Source organism: Antechinus flavipes, chromosome 2 (assembly GCF_016432865.1).
Source record: "Antechinus flavipes isolate AdamAnt ecotype Samford, QLD, Australia chromosome 2, AdamAnt_v2, whole genome shotgun sequence".
Classification (NCBI taxonomy): domain Eukaryota; kingdom Metazoa; phylum Chordata; class Mammalia; order Dasyuromorphia; family Dasyuridae; genus Antechinus; species Antechinus flavipes.
This window is the reverse complement of record NC_067399.1, coordinates 50,967,732-50,987,436: the sequence shown is the minus strand read 5'-3', so window position 1 is coordinate 50,987,436 and position 19,705 is coordinate 50,967,732. Positions and strand designations below refer to the sequence as shown.

The 19,705-nt window shown below is 42.8% G+C and overlaps 2 protein-coding genes across 2 annotated transcripts; one reads left to right on the top strand and one right to left on the bottom strand.

The window, feature by feature from the left end:
• Window positions 1–62: 62 nt before the first annotated feature.
• TRAPPC2L (trafficking protein particle complex subunit 2L) lies at window positions 63–6,744 on the top strand. Its single transcript, XM_051974788.1, has 5 exons — window positions 63–178; window positions 1,647–1,819; window positions 3,913–4,000; window positions 4,160–4,239; window positions 6,492–6,744. The coding sequence occupies exons 1-5, from the start codon at window positions 146–148 to the stop codon at window positions 6,535–6,537; spliced, it is 420 nt and encodes a 139-aa protein (XP_051830748.1). The 5' UTR covers window positions 63–145; the 3' UTR covers window positions 6,538–6,744.
• Window positions 6,745–13,625: 6,881 nt separating this feature from the next.
• On the bottom strand, window positions 13,626–19,415 carry PABPN1L (PABPN1 like, cytoplasmic). The gene is made up of 7 exons (XM_051982916.1): window positions 19,144–19,415; window positions 18,168–18,399; window positions 17,866–17,933; window positions 17,360–17,466; window positions 17,038–17,125; window positions 14,814–14,962; window positions 13,626–14,151 (listed from the first exon to the last, which is right to left on the bottom strand). Exons 1-7 carry the CDS (start codon window positions 19,366–19,368, stop codon window positions 14,112–14,114), a joined length of 909 nt encoding a protein of 302 aa, XP_051838876.1. The 5' UTR covers window positions 19,369–19,415; the 3' UTR covers window positions 13,626–14,111.
• Between the last annotated feature and the right edge of the window lie 290 nt (window positions 19,416–19,705).

Below are 19,705 nucleotides of genomic sequence, written 5' to 3'. Positions count from 1 at the left end.
GGCCGGCGCTTGCGCAGGTTACAGCTCTCTGGAGTTTCCAAAGCCTGTCTGGGCGGGGACGGGGCAAGGCTCTAGCCGGACACGTGACAGGGCCAGGGAAGTGGGAGGGCGATCACGTGATGGGGTTCTCCCTCCCCCTAGCAAGATGGCGGTGTGTATTGCAGTGATCGCTAAAGAGGTCAGTGTTGCGGGCTGTCGGGACCCAGGCCTCCGGGAGGCCTTCCTACTCCTGCTTCCGACTAGGCGCTCCTCAGAAGCCCTCTGGGAGAGGGCCCCGAGCGCTGCCCCGCCCCGCCCCCTCCCTGTAGCGCTTCGTTGGCTCTGAAGCGCTTCCGAGGCCCAGTCCCAGAACCCTACGAGAACTGCCCGGGGCTAATCGGGGGGGGGGGAGGGGAGGGACACCCAGGTCCCGAGGTCAGAGTCACTCTGCCGGCGGAAGCTGGCCATGGATCGCCCGGGGGAGGACGTTCTCTCCATCTAGGCGCAGAACTGACCCTGAAAGTTAAAGTCGTGACATTCCTAATGGGGCGGCCCCGATGGCGGCTTCCGACGACCGGGCTGTGCAGCTGCTGCGATCACCCCTTTGGCCAGATGGGGAAACTGACGCAGGAAGCGGGCGAGGGACTGGCCCAGAGCCTCACAGCTAGTCAGTGTCAGGGAGAGGACCAGAATCCGGGTCTTCTTCACTCCACAGGAAGGACCGAATGCACTTGAGTTCAGTTTATTGAGCGCCCGCTGTGTTAGTCATTAAATAGACATTTTATAGCTGCGTGACCCTGGACAAGTCATGTAACCCTGTGCCTCATTTTCTTTAATGGTAAAATGGGAATAATAACAGCCTCGCACTTCCTAGTGAAGATCAAATGAAATAATATTTGTAAAAGCCCTTAGCCCAGTGCCTTGCACAAAGTAAGTACATCTAAATGCGAGCTCTGGTTATTAATAAATGCCTGTGCCCTTCTAGATAGGACAAGAAGAAGTTGTAGTTCTGATTTTGAGGAATGTGACATTGGGGTGTGTAATGTTCTCTGTTGAAGTTTTGGGGGTCTCTGGAGGCAGCCTTTGTTTCACTTCAGTAATCGCCACAAGTGCAGCCAGGGATTAAAGTCTCCTTTCCTGGGGCCCAATTAGCTTTCTTAGAGATCTGTCTCTCCCCTTGGTTCTGAGAGCTTGAGCTCCTGCCGCCAGTGTTCTCTGCCTCTGCCAGCTTCTTGAGGTCCTCCTGAATGTGTCTTGGTTTCTGTGGGGGAGGCAGGAGGACCGACACCACAGTCTCTGCCTTCCCTACTTCTCCAGACTGAGTTTGTCCCAGCTTATATGCTCTCTTATCAATGGTGTGAATCTTGTAGAACTATAGTAAGTACTAAGTACATGTACTGAACTAGAGAACTGTTAAGCACCATGCTAAACAACCATTGTCTCTATCAATTCCACTGATTTAGCACCTTGAAAGAGTCCTTTGTTTCAAGTTCTGGCCCATAACAGGGGTGAAATGGTCCCTTGTAATAGTAGTTAAAATTGGTGGTGAAGTGGGTTTGTAAAATTGTGAGATTGTGAGTTAAACTCGAGTGTGTAAAAAAAAAATAAAAACAAACAACAACAAAAACTTGAATGCATTGTGGCTAAAGCCTTATTCTTTATTGCAGAATTACCCACTCTACATCCGAAGTATCCCTGCCGAGCAGGAGCTGAAGTTCCATTACACGGTGCACACATCTCTCGATGTGGTAGATGAGAAGGTCTCTGCAATGGGGAAGGCCCTCGTGGATCAGAGGGAACTCTACCTGGGACTCCTATACCCCACAGAAGACTACAAAGTGTATCTTTTGTTGCCCAATGGGGTATTTTATAAATGCAAGAAGCTGCTGTGTGTGCCCACAGATGGAACTTCATTTCTGAGCATTCATTCTGCATTTGTAGGAGACTATTTAGGACTGGCTGATCTTGGAAACGTATTTCATGCCGTTACAATTTGAGGATTAGCTGTTATCCAGTTAATTAGGGCCATACAGATAGTCTGCTTATTCAGGCCTCTTTTTCCTTAATTGGGTAATTCAAAATTTTTTTGCCTAGGTGATATCCTCAGTGTCTTACTTTCCTCCTCCTCTCCCCAGTATCCATTCTGTTGAGAAATCAATTTTATCCCCTAATATTTTTCTCCTGTTTCCTCTTTTCTCTTTTATCTACTTAACCCCTACCCTTGATCATTCCTGAGCTTTTACCCAGATTTCTTTCTTTCTGTAATCTCTCTTCCATACACAAAAGTGATTTTCCTGAAGTGTACCTCTCTCTGACAATGTCAGCTCCCTGCTCAGTAGACTCAGGTGATTCCCTGTTACTTCTGGGATCAGATATCTATCCCTCCCTTCACAACTTGGCCCCCTTCCTGACTTTGCAGCTATATTATATGTTACTCCCTCTTTGTGATGGTCCAGCTAGGGGGCTTCAGGGAATCGGCCTGTTTGCTCCTCCTGACATATGACATTCTATAACCCCTCTTCATTATTTTGTACAACCCCCATTTCTGGAATGTTCTTCCTCCTCACTTTTACCTCTTAGATTTCTTCACTTCCTTCAGTACTCAGCCAAAGTACCATCTTCTGCATGAAACCTTCAGATTACCCAGTCTCCTCTCCCCCACAATAACCTTGTATTTGTTTAAGTCTGTATATGTGCATGCTGCTTCTCCTATTATAGTTATAAACAAGGGCAAGGACTTTCAGTTTTGATTGTTTTATCTCCAGTGCCTGAAACACTTTAGCCATTTAATATTTGTCAATTGATTCAAGAAAAAAGGTTTGCTTTCCCCAGATAGCTGCAATAGAGTACTAGCATTAAACTAATTTATAGAAGACCTGGGACTCATTTTATTAGTAAAGAAATCAAGTCCTGGGAGGGGAGGGGAGGTGACTTTTACACATTCGAATAGGCAGAAAGTTGTGGTGCCTGAAACTCAAAGGACCTTCATTTAGAAGGCCGCCTGTGCTCTTCCCAGGATGCCATGCTTTCTCTGTTGAGATTTTTCTGATAAGAACACCATTTTTGGTAAGAGGTCATCATTTCATCTCCTCATGCATCATTCTAAATAATCAGTTATGTGGTTCTCTTCCTGTCTTTGTCATCTGGAGAAAGTTGCTTCACTTTTTTTAGTGTAGCTTTCCTTACACATAAAATTGAAATGAGCTCTGAGGTTCCTTTCAGTGCTAGATCCTGTGACAGGGAGCCCTTGTCTTCCAGAATACAGTACAGTATAAAGCACAGTGTCTGGCCCATAGGAAACATTTAATGAATCCTTGCCCACTGACTTGACTAAAGGCAGAGATGGAACCAGAAGGATTATCCAATCCTAGAACTATGCATTTTGCAGATAAGATGCTTGGGTTTGGACACTTCCTGAAATGGAAGCACATTCCAATTTTAGAGAGAGTCAGTGAATTTCTGCTAGGTCAACCCACAAAATTTTAAACCAAGATAAGATTTTTTTTCTAATTGTACATTCAGTGACAATTTTAAGTACCCCTGGTAGCCATGGTACTAATTGCACCAGGCCCTCAGGAAAATACAAGGATAAAAGAGATCTGATTTCCCCAGAAATCTCAGATTCTGAATGGGATGGGGGAGATGTCAGTCCCATGTGAATATTGTGTCTGCATACATAGGGAGCCATTCAAAGCTTGTGTATTAGTAATGCACATGGACTGGACAGGTCACTGTGGCACAGTCAGGCCTGTTGTGGTATTTTTTATTGCAAGGTTGTCACTTTGTTTTTCCAAAGTGGTTTTGTCATGGAGCTGTGAAAGTGTGAACAGATGGACACACGCTTGCATATTCTTCATGTTGATACTTTGTTTGTTTCATTTGCAATCACAGCATTCCCTGTGTTAAAAGCATGTTCCCTAACCAGCTGCACAGATATGGCTATGTGACGAATTCCAAGGTGAAATTTGTTATGGTGGTGGATTCTTCCAACACAGCACTTCGAGACAATGAGATCCGCAGTGTGAGTGCAGAAAATTTCAAAGCAATTTGCTGGATCAGTCATTTTATTCCCTTTTTTTTTTTTTGCCCCCCCATTCTCATAAAATGCTGAGAAGCCAGAAATCCAGCCGGGTGGTCACTTTGTACATGTTAATTAAAAATGCTGCTGTCTCTTTTTCAGATGTTTCGAAAGCTACATAATTCCTACACAGATGTCATGTGCAACCCCTTCTATAACCCTGGAGACCGTATTCATTCTAGGTGAGTGGGTTGCTTCCTGTCAGCTTTTTGTGGGCCATTGTTGGACTACTGAGATTTAGCTATTAGGAAAGTCATTTAGGGATGAGCCACTTAACACCAATTTGGAAGCTTCCTTTCCATGGGGTATAAGGGGATCACAAGCTTCCATGGAAGGCCCGCAGTTGACCCTGTTATATCAAGTAAAAAAAAACAAAACAAAACACTTTTACCACCATCCTTGGCCATTTCAGTAACCAAGAGTTATGTAAAACTTCCTTTTCACTTTTTATTGAATATACAAAGGGGACTGAAGCTCCAGATTTCTTCTAAATTGCCTTAAAACTAAAATCAGTGTGGGGTTCATATGTCCCTCTAAAATGACCTGGAAGTTGGTGTCATTACCTACAAAACTGTTTGAGAGTCCATTTAATCCAGCACATTTGTGAGAGATCACCTGACCATGGCTGGAGAGAGCCTCCAGGCAAAGCAATTGACTTTCAGAAATACCAGAATTTTCCTTAACTCTTGCCTAAGTTTATTCCTTTGGGTTTCAAAGCATTAAATGATACAGTGTGATATTTGAAAGGCCCTTTGCACAGTATCTGGGCACAAATGCTTAAGGAAGGACACATAATAGTTTCCCTCCTTTCTCTTCCCTGTTTTTCCTTTGGAACCAAACAGAGCAAGTCTAGTCTTTCTTAACCATGATGGCCTTCAGACACTTGAAGAAAACCATGATGGCTTTCCTTGAAGTCTTTTCTTGACATTTCTTTAAGCAAAACATCTTCAGAGGCTGTAGCCAATCCCCAGGCCCTTCATTTTCTTGGTTTCCCTCCTTTTCAGCTTATCAATATCTTTCCTAAAACAGGGCCCCAAGATTGACCTGGATGATAGTCTGGGTGTGGTCAGTTTAGGACAGTGCTGTAGAACACATCTCCCTCATCTGAGGCTGGGAGTGTACCAACTTTGGTGGCTGTCTCCACTCCAGCTCATCCTGAATTTGTAATCCACTCAGACTTCTTAGCTTCCTAGTCACATCTCCCTAGCTTTTGTATAAACCTGGTTTATTGCAAATGTGTGTCACATAGGCCAGTTCATTTCATTTATGCCCAGTGACTCAAACTCAGGATCAGCACAATCTGTCTCTTTTTGTCTCTGTCACAACTATTTGGATATCAGCTTCCATTTAGCCATGTTTGTTCTACCTTTGCCATTAAGAAGCTTCTACTTGATAGAGAAAACTAGCCAAGTAGGAGATCCTAAAGTTATGAGTTTGGAGCTGAAAGAGGCCTGAGCTCATCGAGCCTTTCCTATCTCCTGGGCTATCCTATCTGCTCTACTGATCCATCCTGCCCTATCTTTGATGCTTCTCTTTTGTAAAACATGGCTAAAACCATTCTCTTTGTTACTCTTTCTGTACATCGCGCTCCTGCCAGCCTCCTTCCATCTTCTGCACATAATTCCCTTCAGTATAATTCCCTATAGGTCTCTTTAAACAGCTCTCCTTTTTTCCAATGTCATTTTTTTAATGCTTCAGAATTAGATTATTGAGGGTTTTCAATTCCTCTTAGACTGACTTTGTTTGCCTAGAAAATTGTGGACTCTGGAATCTGTTGATCTTTTTTGGGGATTCTTTGAGATAGGCCGTGTGTTAGGCTGGATCACAGAGGATGGAGCCGGGCCTATTCCCAGGACTTCACTTCCTCGCATTCTCCTTTATGGATTAGTCATTTCCAGCACAACTAATAAGCGTGCCTTATTAGGCTCCTACTTTTAAAATTATAGTTAAGGCAAGTCAAGAAATTAACTCTGTGAGGTGATCCAGACATGCCATTGAGGCACAATGTGACTTCTGACCCCAGTACCAGATAGCCAAGTTTGTGCTTCCTGTTTTTAGTTTCTCCCTCCTCATGCTGAGATCACTTATATTTGCAGACCAGCCTTTTCCCTTGAGTCCTAGGGTCTCTAGGTTTCAGGTTGACTCAGGTAGGCAGCCTTTGTTTGGACTGTTTGCTTTAGGGCTTTCCAGGGCTGGGACTTGAGCCCCAGTTTCCTCACCTTTGAAGTGGGGTCAGTTTAGTGAGGATTGGATGAGGTAATGCACATGAAAGCTTTCACAAATTCTAACGTCACATAGCTTGTTAGATATTGTTAGGGAAAAAAATCAGGGATATTCTGCCAACTAGAAACACTTATACAAATTCCCCTTGTCATCATTGTGGCACTCGTCCAAAGCTTTTCTTTCTCTTAATTGATCTGTTTCTTTATTGCAGGGCCTTTGATAACATGGTGACTTCCATGATGGTGCAGGTTTGTTGAGAGAGAGTATAATTTTCAGTTATTTCTGAAAAATGCCATTTTATACAGAACTGTATCATGCAGATATGTGTGTGTATATATATATGTATATATATTACCTCCTCCTGTGTATAATATGAAAATTGCTGTATTTAGATGTCTAAAAACTCTTATGTAAAGTGAATGATTACAGAAAGCTTATTTCAATAAAAAGTTGAATCAGTTGAAGCTTCCGTGTTTTTTCCCATACATGCCAAAGTCCCAGCTTTCCAAAGAGAATTCTGTATTTACACTGTGCTGCCCATTATAATGTTAATGTTGTGTGCTCAGTTGCTTTCAGAGTGATAGGAAGGAAGGAAGGGAGGAAGAACTGACTTTCTCTGATCATTGAGGATGTTATCTAAAGGCAGTCATTCCAAATCCAAATGTTAAAATGTGCCCAAAGTAGCAGAGCCCCAGACTCCCAGCCCTATGTGCTTTTCCCTTAGTCTAGAGGATATTACTACTGAGCTGGAGATGAGAGATTAGAATTGTTTGATTCCTCATTCGGTGACAGTTACAAAGAGGCAAGTTCAGGTTTGATGTGAGAAAAATGCTTAACAATCTGAGCTCTCCTCAATTAGAATGGGCTACCATAGGAAGAAGTGGTTGCCTATCCCCTTGTTGATGGCTTCAAATAACGGCCAGAGAGTGACCATTGGGCACAGTAGAGAGAAAGTCTTTTTCAGGTTTGGATTAGGTTAACATGGTCTCTGTGTTTGCTCCCAATTTAAGAATTCTGTGAGTTGGATGCTCCTCCCTAGGTTCTGTGGATTTAAGAACTCTGTTTGCCAGGTTCATGTACTAGGTGCCCTAAGAGATTTCTCTGATTTTTAACATGATAACATTTTCCTTATTTCCTTTTTCCAACCAAACAAGGTTTTGCTCCTATGGTTTCTCCATCTAGAGCAGGTGTTCTTAAACTGGGATACCCAAGTCTTTGTATAGGGATAGATTTTAGGGTGTCTGGGGAAAAATGAGGGGAAATGACTTCTTTATAGCTTCACTAACATCTAACTTAAATTTAACAGTTTCTTCAATTGGGAATGAAAAAAGAAGCTTAAAAAAAAAAAAAGGTCCAAGGCTTTCCCAGACTTCAAAAGATGGCGGGGTGTGTGTGTGTGGGAGGAAATGGCTTCTTTATATCTTCACTAACATCTAATTTAAATTTAACATTCCTTTCAATTAAGAATGAAAAAAGAAGCTAAAGAAAAAAAGTCCGCAGACTTTCCTAGTCTGTCCCACACAAAAAAAGTCAAGAACCTCTGGTCTAGATCAGGGCTTAAACTTTTTCCACTCACAAGCCCTTTTCATCTCAGGTATATAGGTATAGTACAGAAAATAGGTGTATCAATCAAACACTGGTAATAAAACATGATTTCGCAGCCCCTCCATTCAGTTAAGAGGCTCCACATGGGATCGCAACCCACAGTAAGACTCTGGAGTCTAAGTATAATTCCTTCAGTTCATTGTGTTGGAGTGAGGAATCCCTTTGGGGGTCCTTTGTTTTAGTCACAATCTCTATGCCTTTAGCCCTTACATTTCATTTCTGTTGCTGTAGGAATCCCTGTAGCTTCAAGGGTTTTGTTTGTTTCTTTGAAGGTAAACTCTTCCGTGGCAGGTTAAGCCTCCTGGCCCCAGCTAGAAGAGCTCCTGCTCCGTCTGGCCCCCACGAGGTCCTGCAAAGGCTCCGGGGCCTGTTCCGCTATCAGTCCCACCGCGAGGACTTCCATTGGTTCCTTGCCTCGCTGTAGTAGCGGGGACTCCAGGAGGAGGGAAGTAGCAGTCGGCCTTTCCCCAGCCACCGTTATCCATCCGCAGGCTTAATGACCCCCCAGCAAGTAGCTCTGGCTCTAATGTGTGAGTCACTGGTCAGAGAAAACAGTCCTTCGGTCCCCAGGGCAGTCAGGACAGCCAAGCTCTTAGAGGGACTCAGACGGCCTGCCTGCGGCCACGTTCCCCGGAAGCAGCGTGGAGCCCCCTGTCTTTGGCCAAACGTAATGCCCTGACAGAGCCAGGCAGCTCCAAAGCTAGCTTTCCAGGCTTCAGAGTTGGTCATAGCAAGGGGGGAGGAGCCTCCTGGCTCCCTAGGATGATTACCCACTGCTCCCTTCACCTGTTCTGGAGCTTTCTCCATGGAAGGTCTTGGAGTATTCCCGAGGTTTCCCTTCCGGCTTCCCAGTGTATTAACCATCCGCGGCTTCCCCCTCCTCCGGGGGCCGGTTTTGTGTGTGAATGGCGTTCCCTCCAGTGCAGCGGAAGCTCCCAGCGGTCAGGGACTGTCTCGTTTTTGCATTTGTACGCATAGTGAGTGGTGCCCGGTGCGGACTGAATAGAAGTTGCTGATTAACCCAGCTCTTGCTTCTTTTTCCTCTTTACCATGGAAGCCTGTAGAAGAGACGGACAGACACACCGTTGTAGCCAGAGCTTTGGATCCTCAAATCCCAAAGACATCTAGTAAGATTTTTTTTTTTTTACAAATTATAAAAGATCTTAGGTAAGGGACAGAGGGAGCCGGGAGAACTGGGTAGAAGAGAGATTGGCGGGAAGTCCCTTTATAGCGCTTCCTTCGGAAATAAGACCCGGATGTGAGTTGTAAGCGGTATCACTTACTCTATTTAGAGCCCAGGTGGGGCCGCTAGGGGGCGCTCAGAGTCGGAGGACCCATCGTCCTGAGTGCACGTGGGACCCCGGACGCTTGCGCGCTGCCGCTCCAGCCTGCTTGCCTCCCTTTCCCCACCTGTCCAATGAGCTGGAGAAGGAAATCCTGTATCTCTGCCTAGGAAACCCCCAAAGGCAGGGGCTCACAAAGAGCCGGACGGGGCTGCACAATAAGTCAAGAAGGCTGGCTTTGCGGGCAGCCCCCGAGTTCGAATTCTTCCTCTGCCACCCCCTATCTGTGTAAGCCGGGCTCATCTGTAAGATGAGGAGGTTGGACTAGGAAAGACGCATTTATTAAACACCCGCTGTGTGCCAGACACACACTTTAATACATATTTTGAGATATCTTATTTGATCCTCCCAAAACAACCCTAGGAAACTGAGGCAGCCAGGTTGAGTTGCCCAGAATCTTACACTTAGTGTCAGAGCGCATTTGGACCCCTGTCTTCTTGACTTTATTGCACCCCCTAGCTGCCAACATGGGCTTATCTGCTTTCAATCCCAAATCAACGAGCCTATGATTCAGTGTTGTAATAATAGAGTTTTCTCGTTTTTTTTTTTAAAGAATTTTCAGTCTACTTCCTGTCAGATATTAAGTGCCTTATATGTGCTAGGCCCTGCTAGGTGCCAGGGATCTAAAGCCAAAAAATTTTCACCCTTAAACTTAACACACAGCCAGAGGAAACTTGTTTATGTAAAACAAACAAAATGGATACCAGGATTCCTTTTGGGGGTGGAGAGGAGTGGTGTTAGAAGAAGCAGACAGAAGAAACACTAAAGGAGGGAGGAATCATCTAACAACCATTAAGTGCCTACTATGTGCTTTAAGGAACTGGGAATGCCTCCTTTCTTTCTTTTTTTTAATATAAAGCTTTTTATTTTCAAAACATATACACAGATAATTTTTCAACATTGACCCTTGCATAGCCTTGTGTTTCCGATTTTCCCTCCTTGCCCCCACTCCCTCCCCTAGATGGTAGGCAATACAATATATGTTATACATGTTAAAATATATGTTAAGTCCAATATGTGTAAATATTTATACAATTCTTTTGCTGAACAAGAAAAATCGGATCAAAAATGAGTAAGAAAACAAAATGCAAGTGAACAACATCAAATAGAGTGAAAATGCTATGTTGTGATCCACACTCAGCTCCCACAGTCCTCTCTCTGGGTGTAAATGGCTCTCTTTGTCACAAGATCATTGGAACTGGCCTCAATCATCTCATTGCTGGAAAGAGCCACATTCATCAGACTTGAAGTATAATATTGATGCACCATGTACAATGATCTGGTCCTGCTCATTTCACTCAGCATCAGTTCCTGTAAGTCTCTCCAGGCCTCTCTGAAATCTTCCTCCTGATCATTTCTTACAGAACAATAATATTCCATAATATTCATATACCATAACTTATTCAGCCATTCTCCAACTGAAAGGGATTCACTCAGTTTCCAGTTTCTTGCCACTAGGAAAAGGGCTGCCACAAACATTTTTGCATGTGTGGGTTCCTTTCCCTCCTTTAAGATCTCTTTGGGATATAAGCCCAGTAGTAACACTGCTGGATCAAAGGATGACTTTTTGGGCATAATTCCAGATTGCTCTCCAGAATGGTTGGATTCGCTCACAACTCCACCAACAATGCATCAGTGTCCCAGTTTTTCCATATCCCTTCCAACATTCTTCATTATCTTTTCCTGTCATCTTAGCCAATCTAAGAGATGTGTAGTGGTACCTCAGAGTTGTCTTAATTTGGGGGATGCCTCATGTCAAAGGACTCACTTAAACTGAGCCTTGAAAGAAATATGGATTATGGAAGATCTAGTTAGGCAACTAGGGCCTCTCACAGTGCAGAAAGCCTCAGATCTGGAATGAGGAAGTCCATAGTACAAATCTGCCTTCAGATACTAGCTGTGTGACTCTGAGAATGCCTCAGTCTCCTCAGCTGGAAAATGGAAATAATAATATCACCTATCTTCCAGGAATGTTGAAAGGATCAAATGCATGTAAAATGCCATACCTAAAAGAATTAGAAATTAAGATACCTATCAACTGGGGAATAGCTGAAAAAGTTGTAACCTGTGACTGTGATAGAATACTACTGGGGGATATTATGAGGGGGATGCTTTTGAAAACACCTGTGAAGATTCACATGAACAGATACAGAGTAAAGCCAACAGAACCAAGATAATATTGTACACAGTTACAGCAACATTGTAACAATGAACAACCACATAGCAACAAAGTAATGATCAACTGTGAAAGATTTTGCTGCTCTGATCAACACAGTGATCCAAGACAATTTTAAAGGACTCATGATGATTGCAGATTGGAGCATACTTTTGTTATTTTCTTAATGTTTCTTGCTTTTAATTTATTTTTGTGTGACATAGCTAATATGGAAATGGGTGAGATTTTTTTTGGGGGGGGGCTATATATTATTGATATATTGCTTGCTTTCAATGGGTGGAAGTCATTTTTGGAAATCATTTCCTCCCACTTAATAGTATTTTATTTTTTCCAATTACATGTAAAGATAGTTTTCCACATTCATTCTTATAAGATTAGAGTTCCAGCTTTTTTCTCCCTCTCTTCCCACTGTCCCAAGACAGCAAGCAATATAGGTACATAGCAATATGTACAGTCAGATTAAACATGTTTCCACATCAATCATGTGAAAGAAAAACAAGAACAAAAGAGAAACACTTGGTTGTTTTTTGCTTAAAAGTGAAAATAGTATATTTCAATCTGCATTCAGACTCCATAGCTCTTTCTCTGGATGTAGATGGCATTTCCTATTGTGTGAGTCTTTTGAAATTATCTTAGATCATTGTGTTGCTGAGAAGAGCTAAGTCTGTCAAAGGTGATCATCACACAATGTGGCCGTTACTGTATACAACGTGGAACTGAAAATTTTAAAGAATGAATGTCTAAAAATATATATATGTAATTGGGAAATATTTAACAAAATAAAAATATTTTTCTATCCGTAGAACCATTCTCTTCCCCAGACCATCATTTATGAGGAAGGACTTATTCTTACCTGAAAAAGTCCTTTGCTTTGATCACATCCCAAAAATTACTATTAAAATGAAAAATTACTATTGCTGTGTCAAGCAAATGGAGATAACCCAAAAGTTACCTCCCCTATACTTTGTCATTAACAAGAAACAAGCACTAATAGCATTATAGGAAATAGGGTATTGAAACCAAAGCAGGAACTACTCATATCTAATTCCCACTAAGGAAGAAAACAAATATTTATTAAGTATCTGCTATGTGCCAGCTATAGAGGCTTTCAACTATCTCATATGAATGCAATGAAAGCAATTCAGTCCAGAGCCAGAAAGGCTTTATTATACTTCTCAAATAAAATGGTCTCTAAGACAGGATAAATGAAGCAGAAGGGATCTTGGAAGCTTGATCAAATGAGGATATTTGTAAATATATGAACAACAAAGGACTCTATTTGTTCTTGAAAGGCTCTGTCATTTTATTGGCTGTACCTTCCACCAATCTAGATTGCAACCCTTCCATGCTTCAGAAGTATCCATGGCTGAAAAATTCACTACCAAGTAGACAACTTTTCTGGGGATGGATGAGCACTCTTCCATTTGGGCAGCATGTACCTGGGAAGTTGATTAGAACCTGCCAGAGATAATTTTCTGAGGCAGACAGGGCCTTTGAGGACTAGTGTCTGAAAGAAAACATTAGCAAGAAAGTGATGTAAGAGCAATTCTTAATAAAAGCTGTTATTAAGTTAGTAGAAACCAGTGCTTCTGGGAAGGCCCACCTGCAGACAGCAGCCTACCTTAAAGTGGGAAGATCCACCAACAAGCATTTATTCAAGTCCTTGCTTACTTTATTCCTGGCCTTGCACTAGATGCAGGAGATAGAACATCCTAAGCACAGGGAAACAAAGTCTGATTTGGCATGCAATAAAAAGTTTGATGAACTAAATAATAAACAAATTAACAAACGGTTCAAATAATATGTGTATGTGTGTGTGTGTGTGTGTGTGTGTGTGTGTGTGTATGTGTGTGTGTAATATATATATATATTTTTTTTCAAAAATTTCACTCAAATTCAAATTTTAGTTATTCATTAAAGCCAGAATCAGTTTTCACTGAACTTGGACAGGTCCCATCTACCAGCTTGTAGACAAAAAAGTGAAAATCCATGTGTCCAAAAAATGTCGACCCTATTCCCATCCCCAGATGTATAATTGGTAAACAGAAAATAGCCGACATCTGCCTAACAAGAACTCTAGGGTTTTGATGTTCCCTTAAAGAGTAGGCATTTTCCATTATAATGAAAAGTGCTCTTGCCTCTTATTTTTAAGTGTGTGCATTTACAGTGGGAAGAGAAACTACTGCTAATCAATGAGTGAATAAGAAGAAAACATACTTGCTTTAAAAAAAATATTCCATATTTAATTATTTATATTATTAAGAAAACATACTGTACATTTGTTTCTATTTAAAACTGGTGACTTGAACATCAAGCAGTGTTAAATTAAAGCTTTGTTCTATCCCTCCCATACTCCCCCCATTCGGCCAGCCTTGGTCTAAGGGATCAAAAGGCTAGAGGTCCAAGATCAGAGTAGCTCTTAAGAACACTGGCCCTCAGGAAATCCATGTGTCGCTATGATAACATGGACTGATCTGCCTTTAGACAGGGATGGAAGCAGAAAAGGAAAGAGCCCCTAACCTGAGGCCTCCTCAAGGTCTGTAGTTTAATCTCTAGGTTTGCCTAAAGCTGGTTGCCTTGTACTCTGTACCAAATTTATTCCACCCACCCACCCAATCCTAGCTGAGCACTCTAGTTATGTAGTTAAGATAGTCCCAGATTTTAGTTGTCCTTTTTTCTTCATAGCCCACATCTCCACTCCAAACTTCTAATATGGTTCAAACCATTGGGAGAATCTTCCATGCCCCCTGTGAAAGAAAAATGGATCAAGAGTTATGTATTATCAGTGTGTAGAAAGCCTTCAAAAGCAAGTACAAAGAATGGATTGGGCTTATCACTGGCTTACTCTACCAGCATCTACACCCTGCGGGGGTGCTCTGCATAGCTTTGTAGGAGCTAAGTATTTGCTTCCCTGATGGAAATTTGTGGGGGGTTTGGGACCCCTTTATCTCCTGCCACATCTCCAAAGACTGATCAAGCCTGCAGGGAATGAACCTAGCCATCCAGCCTTTTGTTACATTATATGACAAACACAATGACTTCAAAGGAAAGACCATTCTTGACTCAAAAGTATAGTTAGATGTTCCTCTTCCCTAGCTAGAATAAGCAACTAAAATCTTTTGACTTTCTCCCCCAACTCAGTACCTTCCATTCCATCTCAGATCTGACTCTACTATAAGGGTGGCTAGAATTATCCAGCCTTTTTCAAAGAGGGATTTCTTGCTTTTCCCCACATATCCTACCACACCAACCTTCTTTCCCCACCAAATTTCATCAAGAATGTTTTGGCTTGGAAGCAGGCCTTCTAGGTGGTATAGGGTAAGGGCGAAAAAATAGGAGCTATTGGGAGGCCTGGATTTTGATTTGGGCTTCCTCTTGTCTCATCTGAGACTCCTAAAGTGCCCCTTACCTGTGACCTCTCCACCTTAGGCGCCTTGGTCGGTCCCCAATATAAAGGCTATACCGGTGAGGAGGGCCTCCTCTGCCAGGAGGTCGAGACCTCAGGCCCCCTCGATCTGTAGTGCTGATCCCTGGAAAGTTGGTCCTTTTGGGCAGAACCTGGAATAGAAAGCAGATTTGCCCCACACCCCAAGAGGTCATTGTTAAGAAGATGAAATTGGGAAAGAAAAAAAAAGACGCTAAGATAATAAATTTGCTGGTTGAGGACATCAGCCCAGGGGACATTAGGTTCTATGGGGAACTCCCCAAAGCTTTGCTTGTGAGATCTGGCTTCATTCAAATTTGGGCTAACTCCATCTATTGGTTTGCAGGATTACCTCATCTTCTAAAATTTTCCTCTTCTATAAGTCGGTCTATAACTAACATGTATTTGGGTTAGGACAATTTCCAGAAGATCCAGAAAAATGAACACATTTTCTTAGGAGGGTCTATGCCATTAATTTTTCAATTGTTTCCACTTATGTCTAACTCTTCATAATTTTTCCAGGGTGTTCTTAGAAATGATAGTGTAGTGATTTGCCATTTCCTTCTCTAGTTCATTTTATAGATAAGAATATTAAAGGAAATGGGGTAAAGGAGACTGGCTCAGAGTCACACATCTAGTAAGTATCTGAGGCTGGGTTTGAATTCAGGAAGATGAGTCTTCCTTATCCCAGCCAGGCCCAGCACTCCAATCTCTGTGCCACTTAGCTGCTTTTATTCCATGAATACATATATTAAATACCTGCTATATATAAGACACCAGGGATTCAGATAGTAATAACAGCAACAAAAAATTCTTGCTTTCAAGGAGCTTACTTTTTCTTTTATTTAAAAAAAATTTTTAAGGAGCTAACATTCTACTAGGGATGAGGAAGAAATAGAAACCTTTACATAAATAAGTATAAAAGAAGGTCATTTCATGTGTTCTATATTTTAGTCAAACAGTACAGCTATCTCCTAACTTAATATTTCATCTCATTTTTTCTAGGCATTCATACAAGCTGCTACCCATAAATTGTCTACCCTCACTGAATTAGCTAATGGCTTCTTTCCTTAAATGACCTAGCCTGTCTATAACTAACATGTATTTAGGTTAGGACAATCTCCAGAAGATTCAGAAAAGTAAAACACATTTTTATCAGGAGGGTCTGTTCCATTAATTTTTCAGTTGTTTCCACTCATGTCTAATTCTCATGCTTTTACCAGGGTTTTCTTGGATATTGGGCAGTTGGGCTCTGGCCTATTTTTCTCCGGGTTTACAGGAAAGAATTTTAAAGAAGTATATGTTTTATTCTGAGGCTATAGGGAACCTGTAAGGATGTCTGGTCAAAGCTGTGTCTTAGGCAGTTTGGAGCAGTTGAATAGAAGGAGGGAGAAAAGAGACTGGAAGTGGAGAAAATAATTAGGAAGCTCTTCTGATAGTCCCAGGAAGAGATAATAAGGGCTCCAATTATGAGAGTGGCCATGTGAATGGAATAAAGGGAATAGATCTAAGAAACGGTCAACAATTAGATTAAAATCAAAGACAATTCAAGAAGGAACAAACTTGGATGACATGGAGAATGGTAATGGTTTTAGTGGAAATAGAGAAATTTAAAGAGGGATTGGATTTGGGCAAGAAGTTAAATTCAGACTTAGAATCAAGAAGTCTCATCTTCCTGAATTCAAATCTGACCTCAGAGAAGTACTAGCTAGGTGATCCTGAGAGAACACTTCACCCTGTTTGCCTCAGTTTGCTCATCTGTAAAATGAACTAAAAAAATAGGAAACCATTCTAAATATCTTGACCAAGAAAACCCCAAATGGTGTCACAGAGAGTTGGACATTATTGAAATGATTAAACGACATAGAATTTCTTTTTACAACGAATAACTCTCTTTTCTCTAAAGAAATATTCCAGCTCCTCTTCGGGATTTCTCATTTCTATTAAGGGTTATTATCATTCTCCTAGCACCCCAGAATGGAAACCAGTTACTTTTAGAAAAAGGACATGAGAAGGAAATATTCTACTAATACTATTTCCCTCAGGATCTCCTCTCCAAACCCTTCCCTTCACAAATTCCCTTTTCCCTCCTATCCCTTCATTCCATATCTTTGATCTATGTAACAATGAGAGGCTTACTAAATATCTAGTGATTTACACGGCATTTTATAGCCATCATCCGCTAACTCCTTGCCTTCCATAAACTCACCTTGATTATCCGACCTCTAAAGGTAGTTTCATCCAGATCCATGGCGGTCTTCACTGAATCCTTATAGGCAAATTCAATGTAGGCATAGCTAAGGAATGGGATAGTTCAGGGTCAGGGATAGGACCAAAGATCCCAAGAAGAGGCAGAAAATAAAGATGACCCGACTTTTGCTTGTGCCCAAGATTATCAGAAAACTGATTCAGAGGGGAGGATTAATATCTAGGTATTTAACCAATCTTAGGATCTTGACAAGGTTAAGATTAACCTCAACCCAATTCAACACATGCTCTCCTCCTTTTTATCCATGAGTCTCAGAACTGACCCTTTGGGATGTCCGGAGTACTTGTCACAGAGGATGGTGACCCTGTTGATTTCACCACAGCAGTTGAAGTGGGATTCTAGCTCCTCGGCTGTGCCGCTGTAATCCACCTGGAAGTATTGGCCCATCAGAACTCAGCGCGCGCGCGCACGTGTGTGTGTGTGTGTGTGTGTGTGTACAACAAATGGGAGGCTTTCATTGCAAAAGGAAAAAAAGTTTTATCTTCCTCCCCTTTCCTTCCACTCTCCCTAAAGGAAGTTCCAGAGATCAGAACCTGAGTTCAGACTGATCATGGTGGGAAGACTATTTGACCATCAAGGGCCCCATCAGCAGAGAAGAAGAAGTAGGACATCCAAGAGACTTTTATCTAATTGGCCTACTCTGGGCCAAAATGGTCAAGGCAGTGTGGCTGTCTATAAGCTGGGCTTGTCTTATCCACTCTTCCATCTCACAGAAGAGTTGACTTGACCAATAGTCCCTCCCCCTCAGTGCCCTTTCTGACCACTTACATTACCTACGTAGACAGATCTGTGATCAGCCTCTAACTTCTCAATGGGTGTCCCTGGGAAGGGCATACCTAGAATGAGAAAATATTTGCAAGAGAAGCTCAAGGTGGGGTAGGAAGACCACTGTACAGAGCCAAGAATCCACATGCCCAGCTACTTCCTTGGCTAATGTGACTTCTGGATCCTTTCAGACAAAGGGATGCCCCTTCCTATTGTAGGCTCGCTTCCCCTCCTTTCTTCCCTCCTCCCCAATGTCTATTGGGGACCAGTGGGGTGTGGAGAAAGTCCCAAAGCTGGCTTCTTACTGTGTTCTGTGCTCAGCAGATGAGCAGCCTCCTTGTCTCTCAGGGCTGGCGATAGCAGGGGACTGGATGCTTGCGTGGTCAGCTCTCTCTCCTTTGGCTGCCGCTGTTCTGCCCCTTCCATGCCCTTGAGCTCCTGTCTCTCATGGGCTTTCTCCATTCTCTGTAGCTTGGCTCTGATGTCCTCCAGCTCCCACCCATCTCCTTGAGGCCAATGGATGGAAACACCTGCCTCCTGTTAAAGTCAGGTTCCCTCAGAGATCAGTTCCAGGTTGGGTGAGGATGGGGAAGGAAGCCCAGGAAACAATACAGTGGACTGGCTCTCTCATCTCCTCACCCATGGGAACCCCTCCATCACTTGCTCCCTTTTAAACTTCTAAAATTCCCCCCTGGGTTCTTTCAGAGGATTGCTATAGAACCTTTCCTTGCATTCTTTCCCTCCTTTCCCCCAGAGATAAATCAGTTCTTATGCTGAATTTGCTTATGAGGATTCAGTAGAAACTGCCATGGCCCTGGAAAAGACCACCTTCAGAGACTGCATGATCAAGAGGAGTTTGGTAAAGGATGGCAAAGTCCCAGAATCCTAGGAATATGAGCCCACCCAGAGGCTTTTAGGGAGCTAGATTCCTCCCTGATTTCATTTTTCAGGCAAGGGCAGATCAGGAAAGACCCTTCCTTGTCCAAGCCCTCAGGGAGTCAATGAGCCAAAACCCAAAGTTTTTTCTGCCCTGGCTTCCTTTAAAACTGATAACATATCCCATCTTTTCTGGGTCTCTTCAACCACCTGCCTTCAGAGATCACTTACTTCCTCTGAAGATACCTTGTGTATAATTCAAGATTTACACATTCCCCCACCTCCCAAAGGAATGGAAACTCTTTTAAGGCAGGGTGTGAATGCCTGCCTTGCCCATAGAAAGTAAGCTCTTGCTGAATGCATGTTGATTGGAAGATATGGCCTTGAGTCCAGAGTTTTACTTACTAAGTCAGCCCCCAATGTCTCCTCCAGTTTTCCTCTGTCTAGGAGAGAGAGCAGAGCACTCTCTTCTTCTTCCTCTTCTTCCTCTACTGGAAAAGTCATCAGCACCTTCTCTTTAGGTTGTACCTCACCCCCCCAGCCTAGTCCTTCAGGATCTGAGAGAGCATTCTGGAGCCAATCCTTGGAAGGAGGAGGGAAAAGAGAGTTGCTGCTAAGGGGAAACCACATGGGTGAAATCCCTTGATTTTAGCACTCACAGTGCTGGGGCTATTGACTCAGCTCCCCCAGGCTAGAAATCAGCTGAGCCCAGGACCCAGGGATTTTAATCCCTCCCTCCCTCCCTCTTCCAGCTGTTTCCATTTAAGCTCTTTAAAGGGCCCTGGGCCAGAAATCTAGACTGACCACAGTTCATCATCCGTAGGGTTTCCCATCTCAGTAGTTAAAGCCCAAAGGCCTGGTGCTTTCCCCCCAGGATAGCCCAGTATTCTCCTTTCCTCAATCCTTTCTGAAGACTGGGTAAGATCTCAATCTGGTCTCTCCTTTAATCTGATCTGTGAAATCTGAT

What these genes read in the sequence shown, in the direction of transcription:
- PABPN1L (XM_051982916.1), bottom strand. Translation starts at nt 19,368, where the DNA reads ATGTGGTTTCCCCTTAGCAGCAACTCTCTTTTCCCTCCTCCTTCCAAG. An exon ending in TCTGCTGAGCACAGAACACA is followed by an intron (nt 17,934 to 18,167) that starts GTAAGAAGCCAG and finishes TTCTCATTCTAG; the next exon opens with GTATGCCCTTCCCAGGGACA. An exon ending in TTAGAGGTCGGATAATCAAG is followed by an intron (nt 14,963 to 17,037) that starts GTGAGTTTATGG and finishes TTTCTATTCCAG; the next exon opens with GTTCTGCCCAAAAGGACCAA.
- TRAPPC2L (XM_051974788.1), top strand. Translation starts at nt 146, where the DNA reads ATGGCGGTGTGTATTGCAGTGATCGCTAAAGAG. An exon ending in TTGCAGTGATCGCTAAAGAG is followed by an intron (nt 179 to 1,646) that starts GTCAGTGTTGCG and finishes TCTTTATTGCAG; the next exon opens with AATTACCCACTCTACATCCG. An exon ending in GAGACAATGAGATCCGCAGT is followed by an intron (nt 4,001 to 4,159) that starts GTGAGTGCAGAA and finishes TCTCTTTTTCAG; the next exon opens with ATGTTTCGAAAGCTACATAA.